The sequence below is a fragment of the Onychostoma macrolepis genome, chromosome 20 (genome assembly GCF_012432095.1).
Source record: "Onychostoma macrolepis isolate SWU-2019 chromosome 20, ASM1243209v1, whole genome shotgun sequence".
NCBI lineage: Eukaryota > Metazoa > Chordata > Actinopteri > Cypriniformes > Cyprinidae > Onychostoma > Onychostoma macrolepis.
The window spans coordinates 23,829,491-23,852,701 of record NC_081174.1 but is presented as its reverse complement, the minus strand read 5'-3'; the positions used below and the strand labels follow the sequence as shown (position 1 = coordinate 23,852,701).

Here is a 23,211-nt window from a genome sequence, read left to right as displayed (position 1 = left end):
GGCTGGCCGGTCACACCTGAACCTCGTCACCCGACGCCTATATAAGACGCCTAGATGCACAGACTGGGGAGAAATGACTCCAGTGGCATCGTTGCTAACTTTCCTCTCCTTCTCCCGCCAGAGAGCAGCGTATAACTGGCCAGCCCGAAGCACCCGACGCACACAGACACTGAGCCACCACACACTTGGAGCACGGAAAGACACCGATCCTGGAGCACGAAGACACGTCACCTGAGCACTACGGCACGACGGTTTTCACAATAAACGCACCCTTCGGGGCCTTTATTGATCTCCCCTTGTCGTGTGATTCTTCCACCCGTTACAATATATATATATATATATATATATATATATTTATATATATATTAGGGGTGTCAACGTTAACGCATGCAATTAATCAAAAAATTTTAACACGTTAGGGTTAGGATTAGATTACATAAGATAATAAACACACAATTACGATAGGATATTTGTATGTGATTTTTTTTTAGAAGAATGTGTACATCTGAAATTCTAATTTGTGCAGCGATATAAAAGGCTATAAATAGCATATTTTAACAACAGTATTCCAAACGTGATCGCAAAAGGAAGTTATTACAAACACTCAATGGTGGTTTGAAGTGAGTTCTGAGTAAAAGTGTACTATTCAATTTCATAAATTGTCTTATGAAGCATGATGCTAATATTAGCTCTAACGCACCTGCAGAACAGGTCCAATTCTTCTTCATAATGCATTTTGTCATAATACTTCACGTAAGGTCGCAAGAAAATGTTTTGTTGTATTTATTCAGAAATACTTTTGATACTAGTTGGGTAAATGTATAGTGGGATTGAAGCGATGTGGCCTGGTAAACGTTTTGTTGCCAGTATAAAGGCTGATAATGGCTGAATAAAAACAAAATAATAATAAGGATTATGTCTCATACCTAGTTTCCTTAAACTAGTTTGTCATGCATTTCTTTTTCAACACATTTCCAGGTAAATCCTAGTATTTTAAATTTGCGATTAATCATGATTAATCACAGTCCATGACTGTGATTAACGTGATTACATTTTTTAATCGATTGACAGCACTAATATATATATATATATATATATAGATAGATAGATTTAAATATCTAGATAGATAGATAGATTTAAATATCATACATTGATAATTTTATAGAATTTATCATTCCTTGTAAAACGATAAACGATAATGTATTGTTAACTGATAATTCCTAGTGGCAAAACTGAAGTTATGTAAATTTATTTGAATTTCCCTGCACTTTAATACTATTTCTTTAAATAGTATTAGTAATAGTAAATAGTACCACAAAAATTCAAATTTCAATTCTGTATCCTGTCTGCTAGCTCAATTAAAATCCAGCAATTGAATGGACTTTAATAGCCATTCATGAATCAATTCTGAATGATGCACAATTGTGTTTTTCTTCCAAGCTCATGCGCAGGTGAGGGAGCCATGAAGGGTGACAGTAGGGCAGATTAGCTGCTCAGAGACCAGAGGGCACCTCTTTGTTTAATATAATTACACAGCAGTGCACAAATGTGACCTGAATTAAATCCCATTACCCTGCTGTAAAAGCTGCCCTTTCAACATGCCCCTGGTTGCATAGCATTTAATGTAATCTAGCATCTCAGAGTCACAGCCTAACCATGTGAGATGTCACTGATTCCTGGCGTGAAAGTAAAAATAGACACTACCATTGCTCCTCCTCTGATTTTCGCCAAACTGTTCAGTAGATTATGTGAGCGCAGTGCATCAAAGGTGTAAATTTTGTGAATGCCAAATAGACAGGGATAATGCAGACAGTGCTATTTCTTCCAGCAATGGCAGTACCAACATTAAATGAGCTGATCAATTAAAACTTCAAGCATGGTTTTTCTGAAATTATGCCAGATAGTTTTGTACCTGGTTGGCTGCTGGTACGTCTTTGGTGATGCTGCAGGGTGCGAGTGTGAGCACTGGGAGATCCTGACCCTCGACTATGCGAGATTCTAGACAGTTCTGTCTCTGCCGGATCACACCAGATTTAGCATCGGAATCATCAGGAACTCTAGATTCGGTGAATGAAACACCACAGTGTTATAATAATAAATACCCCACAAAAAAGAGAGGGGGAAAAAATACAAATTAGGTCCTTAAATTTCTCAAGAGTAGCAAATGATAAAAAAGTGCTTGTCTACTGACTTTTAATTGCAGACTTTGGTAAATGTGAGCACAGTTTGGGACAATATTTCTCATCATATACTTCCAAAACCAATATATATGGTATATGTGATCCATGTTCATTTTATTTCTCTATACTCAATTTTAACTCTCATTGGTGCCTATTTTTATTAAATGAAGCATAAAAGGAAGCATAACAAATTAAGACTCAAATGAAACATAATTGAGAACTGTTTTATCTCCTACATTAAGAGCAAAATCTAAAGGTTTAAATGCTTTTTTAAAATAATTAAAGTTTAGTCTGACAGTTTCACGTTTTCTCTTAAACATCTGCAAAAGTGCATAAACATAAACTAATTTAGATGCCAAATTAACGACAATGGCATAAAAAAACAGTTGTCTTTTAAGGACAAAAATACTGAAAGTATGTGAAATCTGCCATAGTGGGTGGAAAATCTTTCCCTTGAGACAGATAAGAGCAACTAGTGTACAACAAAACAGCTTTAGACATAGAGGGGCCTTATACTGCCATGCTAAATAATAACACGGCACTTTACAATTATCAATCACCACCCGCAGACACTCAAATACACACACCACACTGCCTCCTCAACTCACTTGAGCTCTGGATAGACATTGTCCAGATACCACTTGAAGGATTTGCACTTGAGACTCTTGCGGAGCTCCTGCCTGCCGTGAATGCTGATAAGAGAGGAAGAGAATGAGCGGAATAAGAGATGAATCTTTTCCCTAATGCCTCCCCATTATAGATACACACATAAACACACACATGCTATCAGTCACTCACTCTCCGTAAGATTTTCCCCTAGCAGCCGGTCGAGCTGAGTAGTAGAACAGTTTGAACTCATCCATCCAAACCTCAGCAGTCCTTCTGGTGTTCCTGAAATAGAAAGAGCATTGAATGTGAACACTGAAGTGCGCTATACTAAACACTTCACTCGAAGATACACACTTCAGCCTCAAGAAGATCATCAGGAAGACCTGTCAATTAATAATTAAATTAAACACACTTGCAACTGTAATTCTGAAGAAAATCTGAGCGGAAAACCCGGCGCCACATTCTAGGGTGTTGTGGATATTCAGAGGGAGCGAAGGTGTTATATACACATCAATCACTTGTTTTTGTATGATAGCTGGTCATGCATTGCACGTCTCGGTTCGTCAAGACATTTTATTGCAGGTTATACACTAAAAACTACACATAAACAAACCTGATTTCTATACTGTATATATCAAACATAACTCCGCTAACAGATGTAAAAGGACACGGTTTTTAAGAGTATCTAGTAAAGCCAGCTAATGCCTTCAGCAATTATTTATTAGCGCCTCTGAACTATATGAGGAAACAGATTTTGTTGACTGAGCACACTGCATAGCAATTCAGATTCAGAAAGAATGTGGTGCTATGCCCTTAATATTTCATACGGTTTCACGCTGAGGTTTTTCCCCGGAGGCGAAACGTGATAAAAGCAAACAAATTTTACACAGCAGATTTTCTTCCAGGCAGAAGTTGGAGTATTATCTCTATCTTTGGCAAGAAAAATCCAACAAATAACACAGAAAAACATCCAACAGAGATAAAAATAAAAAAGATTAACATATTCAAATTTACAGGTTAACAACCCCTAAGGACAAAACAAGGTCTTCTGATGTTGATAAAAAGTGTTACATCCTTTATCAGCAGGAATATATTATCAAAAACTCAGCTGGATATGCTGGATATGAATTATTATTTTAAGTATGTGCACTTCTCAGGACTCTTACTTTATGTAGGTGTTGGCATTGCCCTCCGGGAAGATGTAAGGATGTTTCTTGCGGAATACGTGGCCGACCCTGCTACAAGGAATGATTTCCAGGCTTCCTCCACACATCCATACTCTAAAAGAAATCTCTACAAACGCAACACAATAAACACCAATCAGTGTGCTATACAGTATTTTAATTGCATTATGGCCTTGGAGAGCATACACTAGCAAAAGTTTTAAGTCAGTAAGATTTATTTATTTACCTATTTATTTGATCAAAAATATTATTATTATTATTATTATTATTATACATATTTCAGCATCATTACTCCAGTTTTAAGTGTCAAATGATCTTCAGAAATCATTCTAATATGCTGATTTGGTGCTCAAGAAACATTTCTTATAAAGCATATTATCAATGTTGAAAACACTTAACATTTTTGTGGATACAACTGTGATACATTTGAAAAGAACTACATTTATTTAAAATGAAAATCGTTAGTACCATTTTAAATGTATTTCCCATCATTTTTGATCAATTTAATGCATCATTGCTAAATTAAAGTATTCATTTCTTTAAAAAAAAATAATCTTACTGACCCCAAACAGTAGCCAATATTGCAAAATGTATACAATTCATGTGAATATTATTTCACGTAGAGTAATATAACTTGCTGACATGTGTATATGGAGCCCTCCAGGATACAACTTCACTCTCACGCCAAGAATTAGATCATACGGTTGAAATCTCCTGTCTAAATATGCCACTGCCCAATGCTCATTTGCAATTATGAGCACAGTAGCCTACTTAAGTCTGAATAAACCAGCCCAGCAACAGCTCCAGTCTAATTCTGTCACACATGCATGGTTAATGGTGGTTTAACCCAGCGCAGAGAGAACCATCCAATTCCCCAGTGTTTTGCTCTTAAGAATTTTACAGAGCCAAGAAAAAAAAACATAGCAGTTAAATAAAGGCACCAAAACATGGTTTGAGAAAATTGATTCCAGAGCTATTTCAAAGTTCAAATGTCACTGCATTCCATTTCCTCTCTGTGATGAGACAACAACCCTAAGTTTCCTCTGTCAGAGCTCGATCGGGGAAGGAAAGTGATTGAGGCTTATGTGCCGTCAGACAGGTGCTCTCATGCATAGTAATAACTCACCAAAGTTCTCGCCTCCCCAGATGTCCATGGCTGTGTCATATTTTCCCAAGCGATTGAACCAGGATCTGTCAATCACAAAAAGTCCTCCTGCGATGATGGGTGTTCTGAGGGTTGAAAGAGTAAAAAAAGAGTGAACATTAAGTCTTGACACTAAACACTTCAATCCAGGTGACTGCTTAAAATACTGCTGTCACTCAGGATAGATGTATGAAAACATTTCCTTTTGAATGAGGTTCGGTGAAGAGTCTTGGAATGAGGAAAGAGAATAAAAGGTCACTGAAGTGAGGGTGTGTGGAAACAGTACAGCCCAGTTCTCATTCTCCTGATGAAGCTCAGCTTGCCCTTCAAAATCACTGTACCCAGAGAGCTGCTTCAAACGCTAAGGACACTGGAGGAAACAGCTCCGGTATTATCGGAAGCATTTGAATTTCATCAGCCGTAATCTCTCATTGTGAAGTGGTAGGACACATTGTTTCATCGGCTGCTTCTCAGGGCCACTCACGTACTTTCATTTCAGATTAATTTACTTTTCACACATCTGTTCTCATCTCATTTTAGAAGGCAGAAACAAAGACCAAAAGCTTCAACAATTGGGCTCAGTAAATGAGTGGAAAGTGGACAAGCCTGTCAAAGGTTTTACAGATGAGAGAGTGTGAATGAATTTTAAATAATGCAATAAAATGTATTTCTAGGACAAAGGTATGCAAATAAATCAAATGTATATGTTATTGCCAAATTTGAAAGTATGTAGTAATTGTCATCAGATTGCTTAAAAAATAGTTCACATCTATATACTATATAATAGTGCACAAGTGGCATGATTTGAGTTGTCCATAGCACAAACATGTGGGAATGGTTACGAGTTTGAACAGATATTAATACCAAGTATGAGCAAAATCAATATTTACTTTTTCAAACACCACTTATAATAACTATCTTATGGGATGCTCATATAGGTACTACTTTTAGTATCACCAAACCCACTCTGGATTTTAACTGTACATCCCTACTGTATTTGGAACCATTTACTCTATTCAAATAATTATACTCTATTCAAAAGTTTGGAGTCAGTAAGATTACTACTTTTATATAGCATGGAGGCATTAAATTGATAAAAAGTAAGAGTAAAGACAGTTATAATGTTACAAAATATTTCTACTTTAATAAATGTTGATTTCTACTTTAATAAAAACTTCAGAGAATCTGGAAAAAAATTATTTGTTTTTCACAAAAATATTAAGCAGGACAATGTTTTCAACTGATAATAATAAGAAATGTTTCTGAGCAGCAAATCAACATATTAATGATTTCTGAAAGATCATGTGATACTGAAGTCTGGAGTAATGATGCTGAAAATTCAGCTTTGACATCACAGGAATAAGTCATATTTGAACATATTTAAAAATAGAAAACATTATTTTAAATTGTAATATTGTTTAACAATTTAATGATTTGTATTGCTTTGATAAAATAAATGGAGCCTTGGTAAGCATAAGAGACTTCTTTAAGAAACATTTAAAAATTTTACCATCCCCAAACTTTTGAACACTTCAACACTAGTGTATATAACACACTAGAAACATATAAATTCCTTAGCATGATCTTGGCATTGTCATCCTAGAATGGGTATGTCTTCCAGCAAATGTAAAACTACACACTGCAGTAGTTAGGGTAAAAAGAATTGTTGCAAATCATATAACATGCCAGAAACATATGAATTATTTGCAATAATGATCCAATCCTAGACTCTTCTGTATATTTCAGTATTCACAAAAGTTCCAATGTCTAATATTACATCACAAATATACACAAACTCTTGCCAGTCAGAGGTCATGGTTGTGACTGCTTCCCATCTGCATCCATACATACACACAGCTTTCAGTGACTCAGTTATCACTGATCTATTCTGCATCTGTTGGCGGATGGGCTGCGAGAGACCCAGGCCGGCTGCAGTGCTGCACCGGTGCACAGCACGCACAGGAGCAGACGGGATCTGAGCCCCTCTCAGCCTGACTGCCTGCTTATCTGAGCTATTAACAGCCTTCATTACAACAGCCTCTGAGAGCGCTAGGAACAGTGTGAATTACACCATAACAAGAGGAGAGAGAGAAAGATGATGGAGGAGGAAAAACAACCAGGATTTAAATGTTGATGTTGCTTTGTTTATAATAAAATAATCAAAACTGATTCATTAAAAAAATTTATAACAACTCAATATTTTAATTATGATATAAGAATTCAATTCTTAATGATCAACCAGGCTGAACTTCCCAGTAGAAATAAATACTTTAAATACCCCTTCTCCCTTCAAAGACAACATGAAATTAAAACACCATTTACGTTTCTAATAAATGCCCGTTCTAACCGGAAATGATTGATCAGTGCATGCTATTCTTAAGAAGAAATGTTTTAATCAAAATGTAGTAAATTTCTCCACATCTAAAACTTTCACATCTAAAGCTTTTCTTTTTTTGTGTCACCAAGGCTGCACGGGGGAAGAAAACAATATAAACCAAGTAGATTTTTATATTTCCTGGAGAAAACATGAGTGATTCTTGCCCTTGTAAAACTCACCCCCACAACGTGTAAAAGAGGCTCCAGTCTTCTCACTCCCTGTGTATTTGAGACCGAGCCAATTCTCACCAATCACAGCATAATAATCGTCAAATTGAAATTAATCAGTACATCAATTTGAGATTGAAACTGAAATTATTCACTTCATAAAATTTTGATTCAATACTACGTAATTATAATCAAACATATATCTCAAAAAAAGATGAAACCAAGTGGAGGGTTTTCGCCAGGGTGTTGCTATGCAGTTTCTAAGGTGCTCTGAGGGGTTCCAGCATGTTGCTAGGGTGTCTCCAGGTAACATCTTACTGGCTTAAGTTACAAAATAGAGACCACCTCCATGTTTCTATGACATTCTGAAACCTAGATATGGGTACTGCAATGATTTTGTGTATCTTTGTAGCATTTTAATTTAGAATCGAGTTTTAATATATTAATAATAATAATAATAATAATATAGAATTTTAATATATTAATTCTAACATGTTAAATTTAAATACATTTAAGTCATCCTGCGGCCCCCTTGGAAGCTTTCTGAGGCCTTCTACACTGTAAAAAAAATATTTTTTGAAGCTGCAAATAAAATAGCTTATTAGATTATGTTTTATAGGAAAATACAATTTCAGTCTTTATACTTTAAAATGTTATGGTTAATTTATTGCCATTTCTTGGTAGTTAATTGTGAGGTTTACTAGGAATTTCTGAGTGAAAATGGTTCCTAAACCAAATGTTTTTTTTTAGTGTAGTTGAGAACCACTAAAACTAGTTTAGTACTATGGTTACTAAACTAGGTTAGTGAGAACCTAGTTTAATACTATGGTTAGCAATGTGTTCAAGTTCCCAAGTCTAAATACAAACAATAGATATAGTGATGCTAACAAACGCTTTCAATAAAATGAATCATCATTTCAAACTTAAAAAATTCAGTTTCACTTAATTTGACAGAAATTAAATGTGAATGTTGTTTCTAAACCTCCTTTTAAACCCTTTTTTCTGAAAGTAAACTGGACTTGTAAACAAATAATTTCAAAATTCTCTGTGGATTTTAAATATGGTGCTCAAAGCCCAAAAGGTGCTGGACCAAACCTCTGTCCTCATTTAGCAGAAAAGTTCTAATAAAAGCCCTTCACCTACTTAATAGGCTCTGTAGGGTCAGCTCTCTTGGCTCGCTTTTCAGCTGAAAGTTGCTCCCATTTAAAATGTAAACTCCAGTCAAATCCTGCAGCAGAGATAGAGAAAGAGAAGGAGAGAGGGAGATCAATGAAGATCTTTTTGCTCTAATTTCTTGTAAATTTAATTTTTATGTCATAATTATACACCGCAGCGGTGGTGATAATTAAAGTGTACTGCCGATGATAGGCTGAGGCTTTCATCACAGCTAATTGTTAGATTTGTTTCTGTGTGACACTGCTGATTGGGGACTATGACCGGCGCCCCTTGATGTCGGCTGTGGGACAGCGAATGAAGGATTATAATTGCAGCTTTTACCTCCTCGCAAGTCTGAGGAAGCGGCGACATAGGCAAACGTGTCCATATTAATGATGTCAATCACAGGGCTGGCGACACAGGTCGGGTCCTGAAAAATGAAAATATTACAAAATGAGACAAAAGAACACAAGAGATTTAATAAGGAATGTGAATGGCTCGACTCTCTGTCTGTTCAGCTTGATTTCACAACAAAGGAGGTGGAAAATCTGCGAGCTCTGGGATTATGTGTGTTACTAAGAGCGAGTGAATGTGCACACACTCTCAACATCATTACACCAGACACTCTGACCTCATCGCTCAACTCTCTCATGCCTCACAATACTGTCCTGCTGAAAGAAAAGAATACTTGAGATGTGTCAGCACTACTGGCTTTTCAAGCTATTTCAAATTACTTTATGAAATGCATTTTTAAAAAAATGTGATTTTGTGAATTTTGTTCTGGTTAAAATAAATCACTTTTGAGTTAATGTCTGTAATGACTGTGAATAAAGTCACCATTTTTTTGTGGTGAAAAACATCTTTTTTTGTGATATGTGCTGATACCAGTTTTATATGCACAAAATATTTCAAAAGTTTTTAAACTGATTCTTTTTTTGTTGAAATATGCTGCTAAAATACGTCAAATAACAGTTCTGCTAGCAGACAGAACAAAGCATCAGGATATTCATGCATGTGCTTGGCAAGTGGTGCTGCTTTCAGTGCCGCCTCCGTTCTGCCTGCTGACTCTCTTCTATTGAAAATGAACTGAAAAAGGAGACAGTTGCACAGAATCCAGGTAGAAATGCTCAACAGACAATTGACACAAGTATAAAATTGTACCTCTTTGACCCTCTGCAGTAGTGGAGGCAGCCAATCTTTGTTGACCTCACAGTGACTGTCCAGAAAGGTCAGGATCCCGGCTCCTGCAGCGTCTGCCCCTCGAACCCTGGACCGGATCAGTCCTGCGACACACACACACACATAGATCAGGGACACTGGAGAATTCACTGTCCATCAGAGCTGCACATTACATCTGTTGAGAAGCCTGTTAAACTGACAAATACTCTCATCTCAACAATCTCATTCACAGAAAAAGATACGCGAAGAGCCATTTAAATCTGATTAGTTGAAGGGACAATTAAAGCCTTATGGTTATTATCGAATCAGAGCAAGAAGCTTTTCCATGAAGGCAAGGCTGTTAAATCGGTAGAGCCTGACTGAGGATGCATAATAATTGTAAACGTGCAAGACTCGTGCAAAGTTTCACGCTGCACGGCAACTTCAGCCAATTAAAAATCCCATTTCATCCTCAATAAGGCTGTATTTTCCAGATGGGTGAGCACACCCTCTACAGAGTTGTTGAGAGCAGGCTGTGTTTGTGTGTACGTGCATATTGGGCCAGTGTGGCCCCTCTGTGTATGCGCTGGGCAGATGGAGAAGGAAAGAGAGAGTGAGAAAGACAGACAATGAAAGAGAGAGCAAGAGAGTGAGTGAATGGCAGAGATTACATTCACCTACAGCTAATAGAGTTAACATAGCAGAACCGCACACCCTGTTTGTAGCTCCGGGACGACAATAGGGTTTAAATGCCTTAAACCTTTTAACAATTTTCTCTTGTACAGAGTTGGCTGCACAGGGGTTTTATGCATTAATCAATGCTGTCTAAGCGACAATGTGTGACAGTGTGTAATGGAACCTTGGAGCGCTGGAATAAACAGGGAGGGGGCAGCGACTGGATGATCATTACTAATAAGAACTTTGAATTTTTCTTGGCAATGATGACTGACTATTACATTATTATTCTTATTAATGTTATCATCATTATTGCTGCTTTGCTCATACTTTGGTTTAGGGAACAAACCCTAAGACTTGATATTAAACTTTTGAGCATAACTAGCTAGGGACGTGACTGATTAGCTTATTTGCAGCTTATTTAGAAGAGCTGTGCTATTACTTTTCTAAGTGATTGGACTTGGATGAAATTAGCAAATAAATCCAACAGACTTAAAATGAGGGAAGGAATCAAGCCTTATCTAGGGAGCAGTATATCATAGAGACTTTCATAGGGGACGTTTGACCCCCTAGTAAACCCTCAGAACCAGTGTTGTTATCTAAAACTATAAAAAATTGTTCATGGTAATTAAAATAAAGCTGGAATAAAATAAAATACAAAAATACCAGAAAACAAAACTTATTTTAAAATGTTGCCTTGGCAACTAACTAAAATAAATAAGTTTATAAATAAGAAAGGAAATTATTGAAAATAAAACTAACAAATAAAATTAAAGCTACATAGAAATATAAAAAAATCTAACAAATTACTAAAGCCTGAACTAAAATAAAACCTGAAAATATAAAAATAATGAAAAAGCTCAAAATACTCAAAATATTAATAAATACCATAATAATAATATACAAATAGCAACACGCTGCATCCATCCATAACACTGTGAGAGAGCATCACGACCGTGGGTTTTGAATGAGAAAGCCTTACTCATATTACCTTCAGAATGTATGAAAATCTAGTTATTAACGTCCGAATGCATTTCGGCCCAGTGACATTAAAAGCATAGTGCTAATAAACTAAATGAGAAATTTAAATCCAAATTGGACATGGAAATTTATGTAAAGCTTGACCTGCTTAATTTACCAAAAAGGTAACCAGCCATAAAGATGACTTAACCTTTCAACATCCATAATGTTGTTAAACCATGGTAATGGGATTTCATTAAATATTAAGTGCGTATTTTAACCAAAGTCAATCTCTAAGGGCTCAGACAGCCATTCCAAACAACAGCCAGCATAAAATCAGCCACAGGCTGTACAGCAGTGGCAAAATCAATATTTGCTATAACGGTTTAAGACCAATGTTTTCAGTTAGATGCACACCAAAATGCTCTGCTTACAAATGGATTTTTAAATGTTTATTTTTTATCACGAGTGTAAATCTATGTGTATGCGAGCTGTTTGCAAACTAATCCATGCTCCGTCACCCTCTAGATTCAATATATCTGTTCATCCGAATGGAAAGATACGGATGACAGTATGAGTGTGTGGTGGCAAAACTGTATCTGCGCTGTTTTCCACCTGTGCAACCGGCACATGGAAGGAAGTGTGAAACACTGGCCAGAGTTTCAGTCAATGTGCAGTAATCTTCCTCACAGTCTGTTCACCGCCACCCTCCCAGTAACGCACCACCTGCTGTTAAAACACTCACCAGCACACGGGCGAAAAGCAAACAGCTGCTTTTAGAGTCTGGATGGTATTACAAACAGGCGTGTTGCCAGCCCAAAACGAAATATTTAATTCATAGGGAGAGGGAGAGAGTGACAGAGACGTCATCACTGGCCTACCTTCTCTGCGTTTATTGCGAAGACATTTTACTTTGGGCAACTTGGTGAGAAGAAGGCAGTCATTTGCTGAAAGTAAAAAAAAATGATTCAAATGTATTTATTTATTTAAAATATTTATCAAATGCATTAATTAAGAGTGCATTTATGACATTAGAATATGAAAAAATTCAAACCTCAGTGATAAATTCAAATATGCTATAATGCACAGTACTCACGGTCTTCGCTGAAATCGTCTACCAGTATGATTTCATGAATCAGATGCACAGGAGTCCGATTCAACACACTGAAGAGAAACAGAATTAAAACTGTTAGAACTGCTCTACAGCAAAATAAAGCCTGTAATGAATGTTTTTATAGGCTATAAAATGATAAAATGAATCTTTTTTGAGGTCTATATCAAATTGTTTTCTGTAACTTAAATAAATCTGAAATAAAATTCTGTAAAATTAAAATTAAAGCTAAATACACATAAACAAACGCGTATAACAAAATAACTAAAATTTTAAACTAAAATGAATAAAGAAAATCCAAATAAACGCTGTAATTGTATATAAATAATACTAAAATACCACAGGCCTACGATACATATTCATACACATTTTTATTTAAAATACAGAAACTGTAATCATAATGGCTAGTTTATTCACATATAGAAAGTTGCCATTCGAAAAATTCTCAAATTATTATTTGCAAGGAAAAATAATTGATCAGGTACTTAAATTTAATTTCAGAACATGCACCATAATTTGGTGCTGAGTTCTTTATGGGTCACTATTCACATTCAATTTAACATCATCACATAAGATCTATTTCTGGAGAGATAGCCTTAGCTAACAAAATTATTAAAAATGTATTTGTTATACTTTTAATAATCTTCGAACTATTAAAGAATATAATGCATAATATTGTAAAACAGTACCACAAAAAATGTGCTTACAAAAAGCCCAGAGATAAATAAGCAGTTATGTTTTTAGCCAGGTATGGAGGGTGACGCTGGGGCTGCATTGCTGTGGAGTTGAAGAGCACAGACCTCCTCTAAACCGCTTTTCTTTGTCCTCACACTAGGTGACTGATTGCATTGCACTCACGCTCACAGGTATGTTTCCACATGTCTCAGTGAGACACATTCATCACAGTTCTCCCCTGTACAGCACATGCGCACAGATACAAACGCTCACATATACACAAGTAAACACAAGCACAATTCAAATTCACTTTGCATCTCTACAGAGCTGTATAGGATCCTCATAATTCACTCAATCACCTCACCTCTGCTTTCTTCCCTCAAGCAGAAATAGAAAATATAGTGCCTAGAAAGTGTAGTACAGGTCCAATATAAGCTCCTGCATCATCCCAAATTTTTAACAAATCAAAACATTTTACATATACTACTTGGAATTAAATGCTTTTTATTGAGACATTTTTGCTTTCAAGTGACAGTTACTTTGCATGCTGATTTATTTTGATTGAAGTATTCACTTGGAATACTGTCCCTCTTATCGTTTTACACCTGCTCAAAGACTAATTATAAATCAAAGCACTTTTAACACCAATTTCTGCTGCTGTTTCCTATCAGTGCTGTACTGACTGTGAAAATGAATGTCAGTCTATTGATTTTTGGTTTTGTAGGTGGCTTTGTAGGAGCAGGGAAGTGCATTGGCTTCGTTGCCCATCTGAAGCTTTGAAGTCTATCCAAACCATAAAACCGGGTCAGAAAGCAGAAAATATGGCTCTGAATTGTGCTGTATTTCGTAAAACACAGTTGATGAAAAAAGTTACTACGTCAAAGCAGTTACATTACATTTACATGTATGCATTTTGCAGACACTTTTATCCAAACAAAAGCAATTTATAAAATGCAAAGTGTATTAGACAACAGTTACATGAGTTTTTCTGGCTATAAAAATATACTGTAGCTTTCAAAACTCAAAACTTCCTCCTGAGTCCCAAAAAGGCCATTTAATCCAAAAGTTGTAAAAATTGATTTTTCTGAACTAACAATTTAAATGGACAAGTGGGAGGAAAAAAAAAAAGATATGATATGACCCCAGTCATTTATTGCCATCTTGAAAGATATAAAGTGTCTCCTCCTTAATTGATTTTATAAAATGGTGACAGCAGCTATATAATAAAGACATCAATAAATTAAACATTCTGAATAAATAATTCTTCAACAACAATTTATATAGTAAGTTAGCATAAACTCTCTGCTGCCTTCGGATGCAAATAATGCAACATAGCAGCTTGCCATCCATCACACTGACACAAGAATGTTAAAAGTTTCTTCAAGGCCCTTCTGGCAAATCAATTCACGTCCTTTCTCATCCATTTCCTGAACTGCCTTTTTTTTAGTCTACAGTAGGAATTGCTCATCTTCAGACAGGAGGAAATAGTGCCTGTGTTTCATGGACGTCGCCATGGTCTGCTCTGACCTCCCTATACCTGAGGGGTTAAGAAAAACAAACAGCCTCTCCGCATACCTCCTCTCACATCTCTCTCACTCACTCTCCTTTGCCTGATAAGTAGCCGCAAGGAGAGACTGAGGAAACCAGGAAATGCTCCAGAAAGTTCTCTTCCACCTCTTAGGACTCCCCTGTAGTAATAACCTCTGTCAGCAGCAACACCCATCAAAAACTGCCTGGGGCCTACACTTCAAACCCACTCTGTGTAAATGCTTAGTCTATGAGAGCGTTCAAGTGAAGAGATGTTTGTGTGCGTTCATGTGCATGAGAGATAGAGAATCCCCACATAGGGAAAAGGTCATAGAAAGATAAGGTTTAATACTGCTTTGCCATCAAAGTGTCTGAGCATATCTAGTCAGTCAACAGGATATTTTGACGTTATTATCTGTGCTGTTGTTAAATGGCTGGTAACTTTAACAAAGGTTCAGGGTTAAAGCAGGGCAGAAGTCATTTCTGCTGTGTACGGGAGCTGCCGTGACTAATGTGTGATGAGAGTAGTTTAGATTCCACACACTCCAGGGTGAAACACCTCACACCACATCCCTTCACTGCAGCCTCAGGAGCCAAACTGCACCTGGATACTGTTAACGCTCCAAAAACTGTTTTTGAAGAGCAAGAACATACCAAAATTAAAAAGAACTTATATTTTAAATTTAATATTGTAGTTAGAATACACAAAATGCATCAATACTGCTCTGACACTTCAGGTGCTTGAATCGTACTTTTTATTCATGTTAATTTGTATCCCTTTTCACAGCCCAATTAATGTAACAGCAAGTAATCTAAAAAAGAGTGAACTCAGACAGAATTGTGACATAGGCATTGTGATGTGTATTTTATCATTGGGTATTTGGCAACACCCAGCCCTAATATTTCTAGAACCATTATGAAAATGAAGCCTATCCATATGAACACTGAAATGATTTCGCATTGTGACATTGTGAAAATTCGTAACAAACTCAGTTTCTCACTACTGAAATAATCTTTTTTATTTTTTTATTTCTTTCAACACAAATTTAAGACAAATCTAAAAATATAAATTAAAAATAATATTAAATTTTGTAATGTTGGTATACTATTATTATTATTCTTATTATTATTTTGCATTATGGCAATTAGAAGATGGGTCTCAATGCAATAAAAAAAAAAGTGATTCAAAAAATTGGCTTCATTTTTTTTTTTAATATTTTCATATTTTTATAAAGAATATGGTATACATATATGGTATGTAGTCCTAAAAAAAGACTTCACTTTTATGTATATATATATGAATATGAACTGCTTAGGAACTGATGATTAAAATGTACTCTTAGTCTCTTGTGGCCTTTTCTAAGCTATATTGACATGTGCCTTGCCCTAGAGCTACAGCAAGACTTACTCAGTGCTCTATCAACCTACAGTAGGTCAAAGGTCAAGACTAAAAGTGAAGTGTTTTTTTTTTTTTTATATTGAAAGGGGAAAAACATCTGCACAAACACTGTCAGAAAAAAAAAAGTGCAAATAATTGTACCTCTGGGTAGCTTGCTACTGGGTCATTAATTTGTACCTTACCCTAAAAGGCGCATATTAGTACATTAGAATAATAATATCTATCTTTAAGGTACTACTATGAACCTTTTTTTGATAAATAACGTACAACGTCATTCCTTTGAGAATAATACCTCAGTGACAAACAGTCATATCCCTGAAGGTGCAATTTTTGCACATTTTGTCTGAAAGTGAATAAGGCAAAAGGACATAATAATGCCCAGTTTTATGCAGCTCAATGGGGGCTAAAAGCTACATGTATTCTTTGTGACACAAAAGGAAAAGGTACAAATATGCATAGCGGCAGCATATGAGAATGGAGCTGATGGATTTAAGTCTTACCTCCGAACTGTGCGCAGCAGGGTAGATCGTGCCTCATTGTGAAACGTGATCACTATGGTAGTGGATGGCAGGTCGGGGTCATAGTGCAGTGTTGTACACCTGGGAGAGACAGGAGGGAGTCAAAATAATGAGACTCTGTGGTACTAATTAAGCATCAAGTTTAATGTGTGGCAAAACCTTTGCTGAATTTACACCTACTTAATAATCAAACGTGTGGGAGGTCAAGTCATCCCTTAGCATATGGCGAACAACAGCAACTGCTGAAATGTGTAAAGCGAGTGTTTTTAAGGTGCTTTAATATCCAGTGAGCACTTAAGAATAAACAACATAAAACATAGGCCATGGTTAAGAGAGATGTTGCCTGTGTTAACAGGCCAACAGCACCCCATTGCGTGGAGGAAGAGGGAACATGTGGTTAGAATGGAAAGGACAGCAGGCAGAACCCAGAGGAGCGAAAGCATCAATAATGGAGGATCTGATTAAAAATAAATAGCATTTTCGCTTCACCCCAACAGCAGCAGGAGTGGGCCAGTAAAAACACTTTGTTTTGAGGATGAACATTCTGACTTGCGGTAAACACCAACCATTACCCTGCAGTGCTCCACCTCAGAAATACCGGAGACTCAAGATTTTGGTTGTAAAGAGTGTCAGTGGACAAGAAAAACTAAAGATCAAAATGACCAATTCAGTGTTATGTGATGAAGAATACATAGCCTTACCGACTTAAAACATAAAACTACTGTATACTGATGACTGGAAGATGGAAAAAACAGGTTACCCACTGAGCCATTTGGCCTTGGTGTATGAGAATAGCCTACAGAGAGTAAAAACAGACAGAGGATAGCCTTTGTAGGGAGCTTGTGCCCTAGATTCAGACAGGAAGGGGTGCTTCCAATCTATACACACATTTGTTCTTCAATGATCTTTTTTATTTTCACACAGATGAAGAAAAATACATCTGACCTTCAAGATGGGGTGCAAGATAATCCCTAGAAATAGGCCTATTTTAGAAATTGTTGTTAAATTTGTCATTTCATTTATAATACATTTTTTTAATTAAATACATTGTTACATTTTGGCCACCCATTGTCATGAAGCATAGTAAGAGAGAGCGATCTAATGTTATCTAAACATTTAAATATGTCCTATTTGTAAATGAATATTTAATATTCATTGTTTTTATATATATTGTTTTTTATATTTTAACATGTGTTTTAATTAAAGTGAATGAATGAATTACATCACTCAAAATGCTTCACGTGACAAGTAGTTTCCATCAGTTTTTTATTTAAAAATAGTTTTGATTAATCTTGGAGCTACTGTTTTGATTCATGACTGAGGGCTCTTTATAGAAGATTTCTTGGGAATGGGAATGTCAAAAACATTTCCAGAATCAATGGTACTTAAAAAAAAAAAAAAAAAAAAAAAGGGGACAGTCATTGTTGTGCTCTATTTTTATGGCTTTTGTAAACATAAAGCATAATAAAGCATTATCTTTACACCGGCACATACATATGTAAACATCACAAAAATTTATGGTGGTCTCATGCAGTGTTAATTTAGTCAACGATGAAAAATATTCGTTAACGAACCTTTTTTTCTGTGACTAAGACGCTGATGAGCTAAAACTAATATCTAATGATAAAAACTATGACGAAATTTATGCTGCGTCTTTGTTAACAAGACGAGACAGGACAAGAATGTTATTTGAGGACTACCGGACATTCAAAATACATATTATAGGCTAAGTTAACTGTCTTGTCTTTCAAAATGTGTGTCCCTGTTATTGGATTAGAATCGGATGAGGGGCGTTATATCTAGTCTCAGTATGGCAGCCACAGCGGACAGATAGGCTACCAAAACGCAAACTAGCAATCTGAAACAATGGCCTCAGCACCTGAAGGGTTAGGGATAGGGTGACCAGATTTCCCGTTTTTCCCGGGAGTCACAATTCATTGTCGATTAACTTAAAGTTAGTGAAGGCGCGATAGGCAGAATCGTGCTGATAGAAGTGCTCTCTCTCGCGCACGCTCCACTTCTTCAGTCTCATACAGCGCGCGATCAGTTCTCAGTGCTGCTCAGTGCTCAAATACACACATAGCAGTCCAAATGTCTATCGTGTAGAGTATCTCATGTAAATACAGTCGGTTACGGCTTAAGTGAACGTAAACAGGTGGCTGAAAATTGAATGCGTGTCAGCATTACATGCATGCCTTCCATCTTAAAGGGACAGCATTCCTAATTAAATACATATCTGTATCATTAATGTTAAGCAACAAAAGATGTTAAATAAATGTATACTTGTTAAGTAATCCTACTGTATCTTAAAAATGAGTTTAATTTGTATCTCTACCCAAAAATTTAAATTTGTTTCAGTTTTTCCAAATTCAATCCTTGATTCAAATTGATTTAGTCTAAAGAGAGAAGAATTAATGACTATTTTAGTTTGAAGACTACATATGAAACAGCTACCAAAATAAATGTTGGTAACTGCAGTTTGACTAAAAGTAATGACTAAAAGTTGACAAAAAATGCAATGACTTTTTGTCAACTAAAACTATGAAAGACTCAAATGACTAAAATGTGTCTAAGACTATTATGCATTTTCGTCTCAAGATAAAGACTAAGACTAAATAAAAAATGCCTTACAAAATTAACACTGGTCTCATGTAAACCCACTATTCAACCCTTCTTAAATTAGTTATATTAGAAGCAGTATACTTACATCATAATCACCTAAGTGAATGTATATTTAATTTTGTGCTCAATATGGCTTGCTTAATTAATGGCTCTGTTCCAACCTGGTGAGCTGCCTTGCTGTCTGCTGCCCACACAGGCAGTCTCACAAATAGTGTTTCTCATGCAAACCACACAGAGGATACTGTACGCAAAACTGATTTCAACAAAAGTTTACTGTTAATATGTAACTAAGCTCACAATCAAATTCTAATAAGCATAACATACAGATATTGGGGCAAAATGGTCAATTAGTTATCCAAGTTATGCTGCCTAGCTTTTGGAAGTCTTTGCATCAAGGACCTTGTGAATGATGTTTTGTAATGCTGCCTACGTAGGCAGTTCACTTGGTTTTGAAACAGAGCCAATTTGTCTGGAAAGCCTGCTACTGAAAAAGTGCAAACTGACTGAAATTGACTGTTTACTGCATTAGCAGAGTGTAATTTAGGCCTTTTCTATCTTTTTTTTTTTTTTACTCTAATGTGATCATTTAAATATTGAGTCAAACTGTGAAATAACGTGATATAGATTTCACCAATCATTAGACAAGCCAGAGCCTTTAAAATGGTTTAATCAGAGAATCAGCGCTCGGTTGGAGGAACACATATACTGTAAAGTGCAGATGTATTTATGTTTTATGACAAAACTTTTAGGGGTTAAACAGTCATGATAAATTTGCTTTGGAATCAAGTATATATATATATTCCTGCTTTGCTTATTCATGAATACAGTTAGATCAGCCTTAAACACACTTTATGAGCTATGGGCTGTGTTCACAGCTTTATATGCTGTTTGAAGCCTCTACTGGAGGCAGCCTAGGAGCGGGATCCATTGCTCAATGCAGCTAGAGCCCAAGGTCTTTTGAGATAGGGGGATGTTTTAAACAGCAAAACACAGAACATCATTAGAGTTTCTGTCAGAAAACAACATCTGGGAGAGGGGAAGCATATTGCTGTGTACTTGATATTTTGCCAAAATGATGGATGCGTCCCTGAGAAAATTGGGAACTGGGAATGTGGTCTTAGCGTTTCTCATTATGATGTATCCAACTCACTTTCCTTGAGATTGCTACTGCTGGACAAAAATCACAACATATGGCCTCACCAATAGAAATACTGCATATGAGAAATAGGAAAAGGCAGTTAAAGCTAATTAAATATGCTGCTCTACTGAGTAATTGCTTTGCATATGTTTTATTGTTTATTATACACAGAACAATGATAGGACCCGACGAGGAAGTTTATCTCAAAAATATGCATTCATGTCTCAGATTCTCTGTGGAGATGCGAATGTCCTTCAGGTGCTGCTTTTGTTATACACACAATAGGATGTCTAAGAGCTCTAGGGAATCGAATGACACTGCTTCAACCTTGGCAAGCCTGAAAGGCCCAGGAGACAGCATGTCTTTCGTTAAGCTTGAGCTATGATGAAAATTAAACATGCTCACATGCAGTAGATGGCCCAAAATATCCAAAGACCTCCAAAAAGAAGCAGTTTTGTCCATTTTATTGATAAGGCAGTGGAGACCTAACAGGAAACGAGAGGGAAAACTGGAGATATGGTCTCTCGAGTTGATAATGAGCATGAGATCATCGGTTTTAAAGGGCCCTTGCTTGATTTGGAAGGATGCTGGTGTGAGTGCACTGTCTAATTGGCTACTGCTGATGATCTGAGGCTCTTCCTCTCAGGAATGCCACATGCACATGCCCATCATCACTCAGAAAGTGGGAGTAGATACAGGGTGGTTGACTCTAATTAGAAGAAAGAATGACACTTCTCTAATATAAAACCTAAAACGCAAGTCATAAAGGAGTCAATGAATACTGTCAATCATGCTGCTAGAAGGAAGAAATTAAACAGCAACTATTTCAAAGATATTGCTAATTAGGAACAAAACAAAATAATTTTGTCCTTTGTGAGTAAATGCACATGCCCTCTCAGATTTTTGAGCCAAGTGGATTTTGAATGCAGTTTCCAAAAAACTGAATAATAGTTTTTATATTTCATACAATCAGCCGCTAAATTCAAACCTGCTGTCGCTGGCTGGCGCTGAGCCAGAGACCGACGCGTTTTGACAGCGCTGCACATTCTAAACAATCACAAATGATTCTGTTGAGCTTATGAATGCAATAACCAATCAGAGGCGTTCAGCTGAGTCATCGCTGAAATGACGGTGTTTTGCTCACTCGCTCGCTGAAGGAATTCTGCTCTCTGATGAATTCTCTCATCAGAAACAACAAAGTGCAGATGTGCGTACGATGTAAGTAGGATATTCATTTCACAGTGTAAACAGCTTCAGTGATTATAATGAGTTTTTGAGAGTACTTAAAATGTTCTTTGATACTGTAAATGTTCTTTCTGTAAAATGAAAGTTTTATAATTAGTAAATTACAATGTTTTTATTAAATTCACATTAAATATAAAGTCAGTCGTATTGAAGTGCTCTCTCTCGCGCACGCTCCACTTCTTCAGTCTCATACAGCGCGCGTTCAGTTCTCAGTGCTGCTCAGTGCTCAAATACACACATAGCAGTCCAAATGTCTATCGTGTAGAGTATCTCATGTAAATACAGTCGGTTACGGCTTAAGTGAACGTAAACAGGTGGGTGAAAACTGAATGTATGTCAGCATTACATGCATGCCTTCCATCTTAAAGGCACAGCATCCCTAATTAAATACATATCTGTGTCATTAATGTTAAGCAACAAAAGATTTTAAATGAATGTATACTTGTTAAGTAATCCTACTGTATCTTAAAAATGAGTTTAATTTGTATCCCTAACAATTTTTTTTAATTTGTTTCAGTTTTTCCAAATTCAATCCTTGATTCAAATTGATTTAGTCTAAAGAGAGAAGAATTAATGACTATTTTGGGTGTCATGCCATAAAAAATATTTTATGGCATGATACCCATATCTGGTACTTAAGTAAAAAGACAGGTTTTTATGCATAGTTAATAGATTACACTATTAGGCTACTTTGCCCATCGCCCATTATAGATCAGATTTGAGAATAGAGATATTTCATGATATAGTTAACACATTTGGGAATATTTCCAATAAAAAGGTTATACTTACATATGGCTGCTGTGTGTTACATGACAAGCATTACGCCCCTGCTTGCAATGTTAAAAAAGTCTGTAGGTGCTAGCATAATGGCTTCATATCATTATAGAGATCTATTGATTGTTGTTGCTGACACTGTATTGATTTACAAATTCATAGTTTCACCATTGCCATGTAGGCTATTTGAATGTCATTATACAACAGCCATAACTCACTGAATTACAGTAACATTTCACTCGTAAATGGCAGTAAAAGGGTCCAGTCCCTGACTACATTCAATCAAGAAATGAAAGTAGATTTACAACAATAAATGTCTGCCAAATGTGGATATCTAAGAACAAATAAAATGATCTCAGACCAAATCTAAATTTTAAATGGGTCATATCATTCATTTTTTATTATTCAATTTTTGCCCCGGGATGCACTTATAGTGTTAGAATGCAACTGGATTTGCTTTGTTAGCATGAAACATAAATGATATTGTGACAGTTTTACAAAATGTAAATATTTTCATTAGGGATGCTCCGATCAGGATTTTTGCAGCCAATACCGAGTACCGATTTCTTGTCATGGTGATCGGCCGATACCGA

The 23,211-nt window shown here is 36.2% G+C and overlaps 1 protein-coding gene across 2 annotated transcripts in view; it reads right to left on the bottom strand.

Annotated features, from left to right (window-relative positions):
• Window positions 1-23,211, bottom strand: part of galnt14 (UDP-N-acetyl-alpha-D-galactosamine:polypeptide N-acetylgalactosaminyltransferase 14 (GalNAc-T14)) — a 54,925-nt gene that overhangs the window by 16,069 nt on the left and 15,645 nt on the right. For both annotated transcript variants that reach the window (XM_058756376.1, XM_058756375.1), the window contains exons 3-13: window positions 16,822-16,920; window positions 12,706-12,773; window positions 12,491-12,556; window positions 9,978-10,099; window positions 9,159-9,246; window positions 8,805-8,889; window positions 5,100-5,203; window positions 3,956-4,082; window positions 2,979-3,071; window positions 2,789-2,872; window positions 1,913-2,057 (exon numbers count right to left, since the gene is read on the bottom strand). In XM_058756376.1, coding sequence (XP_058612359.1) covers window positions 1,913-2,057; window positions 2,789-2,872; window positions 2,979-3,071; window positions 3,956-4,082; window positions 5,100-5,203; window positions 8,805-8,889; window positions 9,159-9,246; window positions 9,978-10,099; window positions 12,491-12,556; window positions 12,706-12,773; window positions 16,822-16,920 — 1,081 coding nt within the window. The remainder of the gene's footprint in view (window positions 1-1,912; window positions 2,058-2,788; window positions 2,873-2,978; window positions 3,072-3,955; window positions 4,083-5,099; window positions 5,204-8,804; window positions 8,890-9,158; window positions 9,247-9,977; window positions 10,100-12,490; window positions 12,557-12,705; window positions 12,774-16,821; window positions 16,921-23,211) is intronic.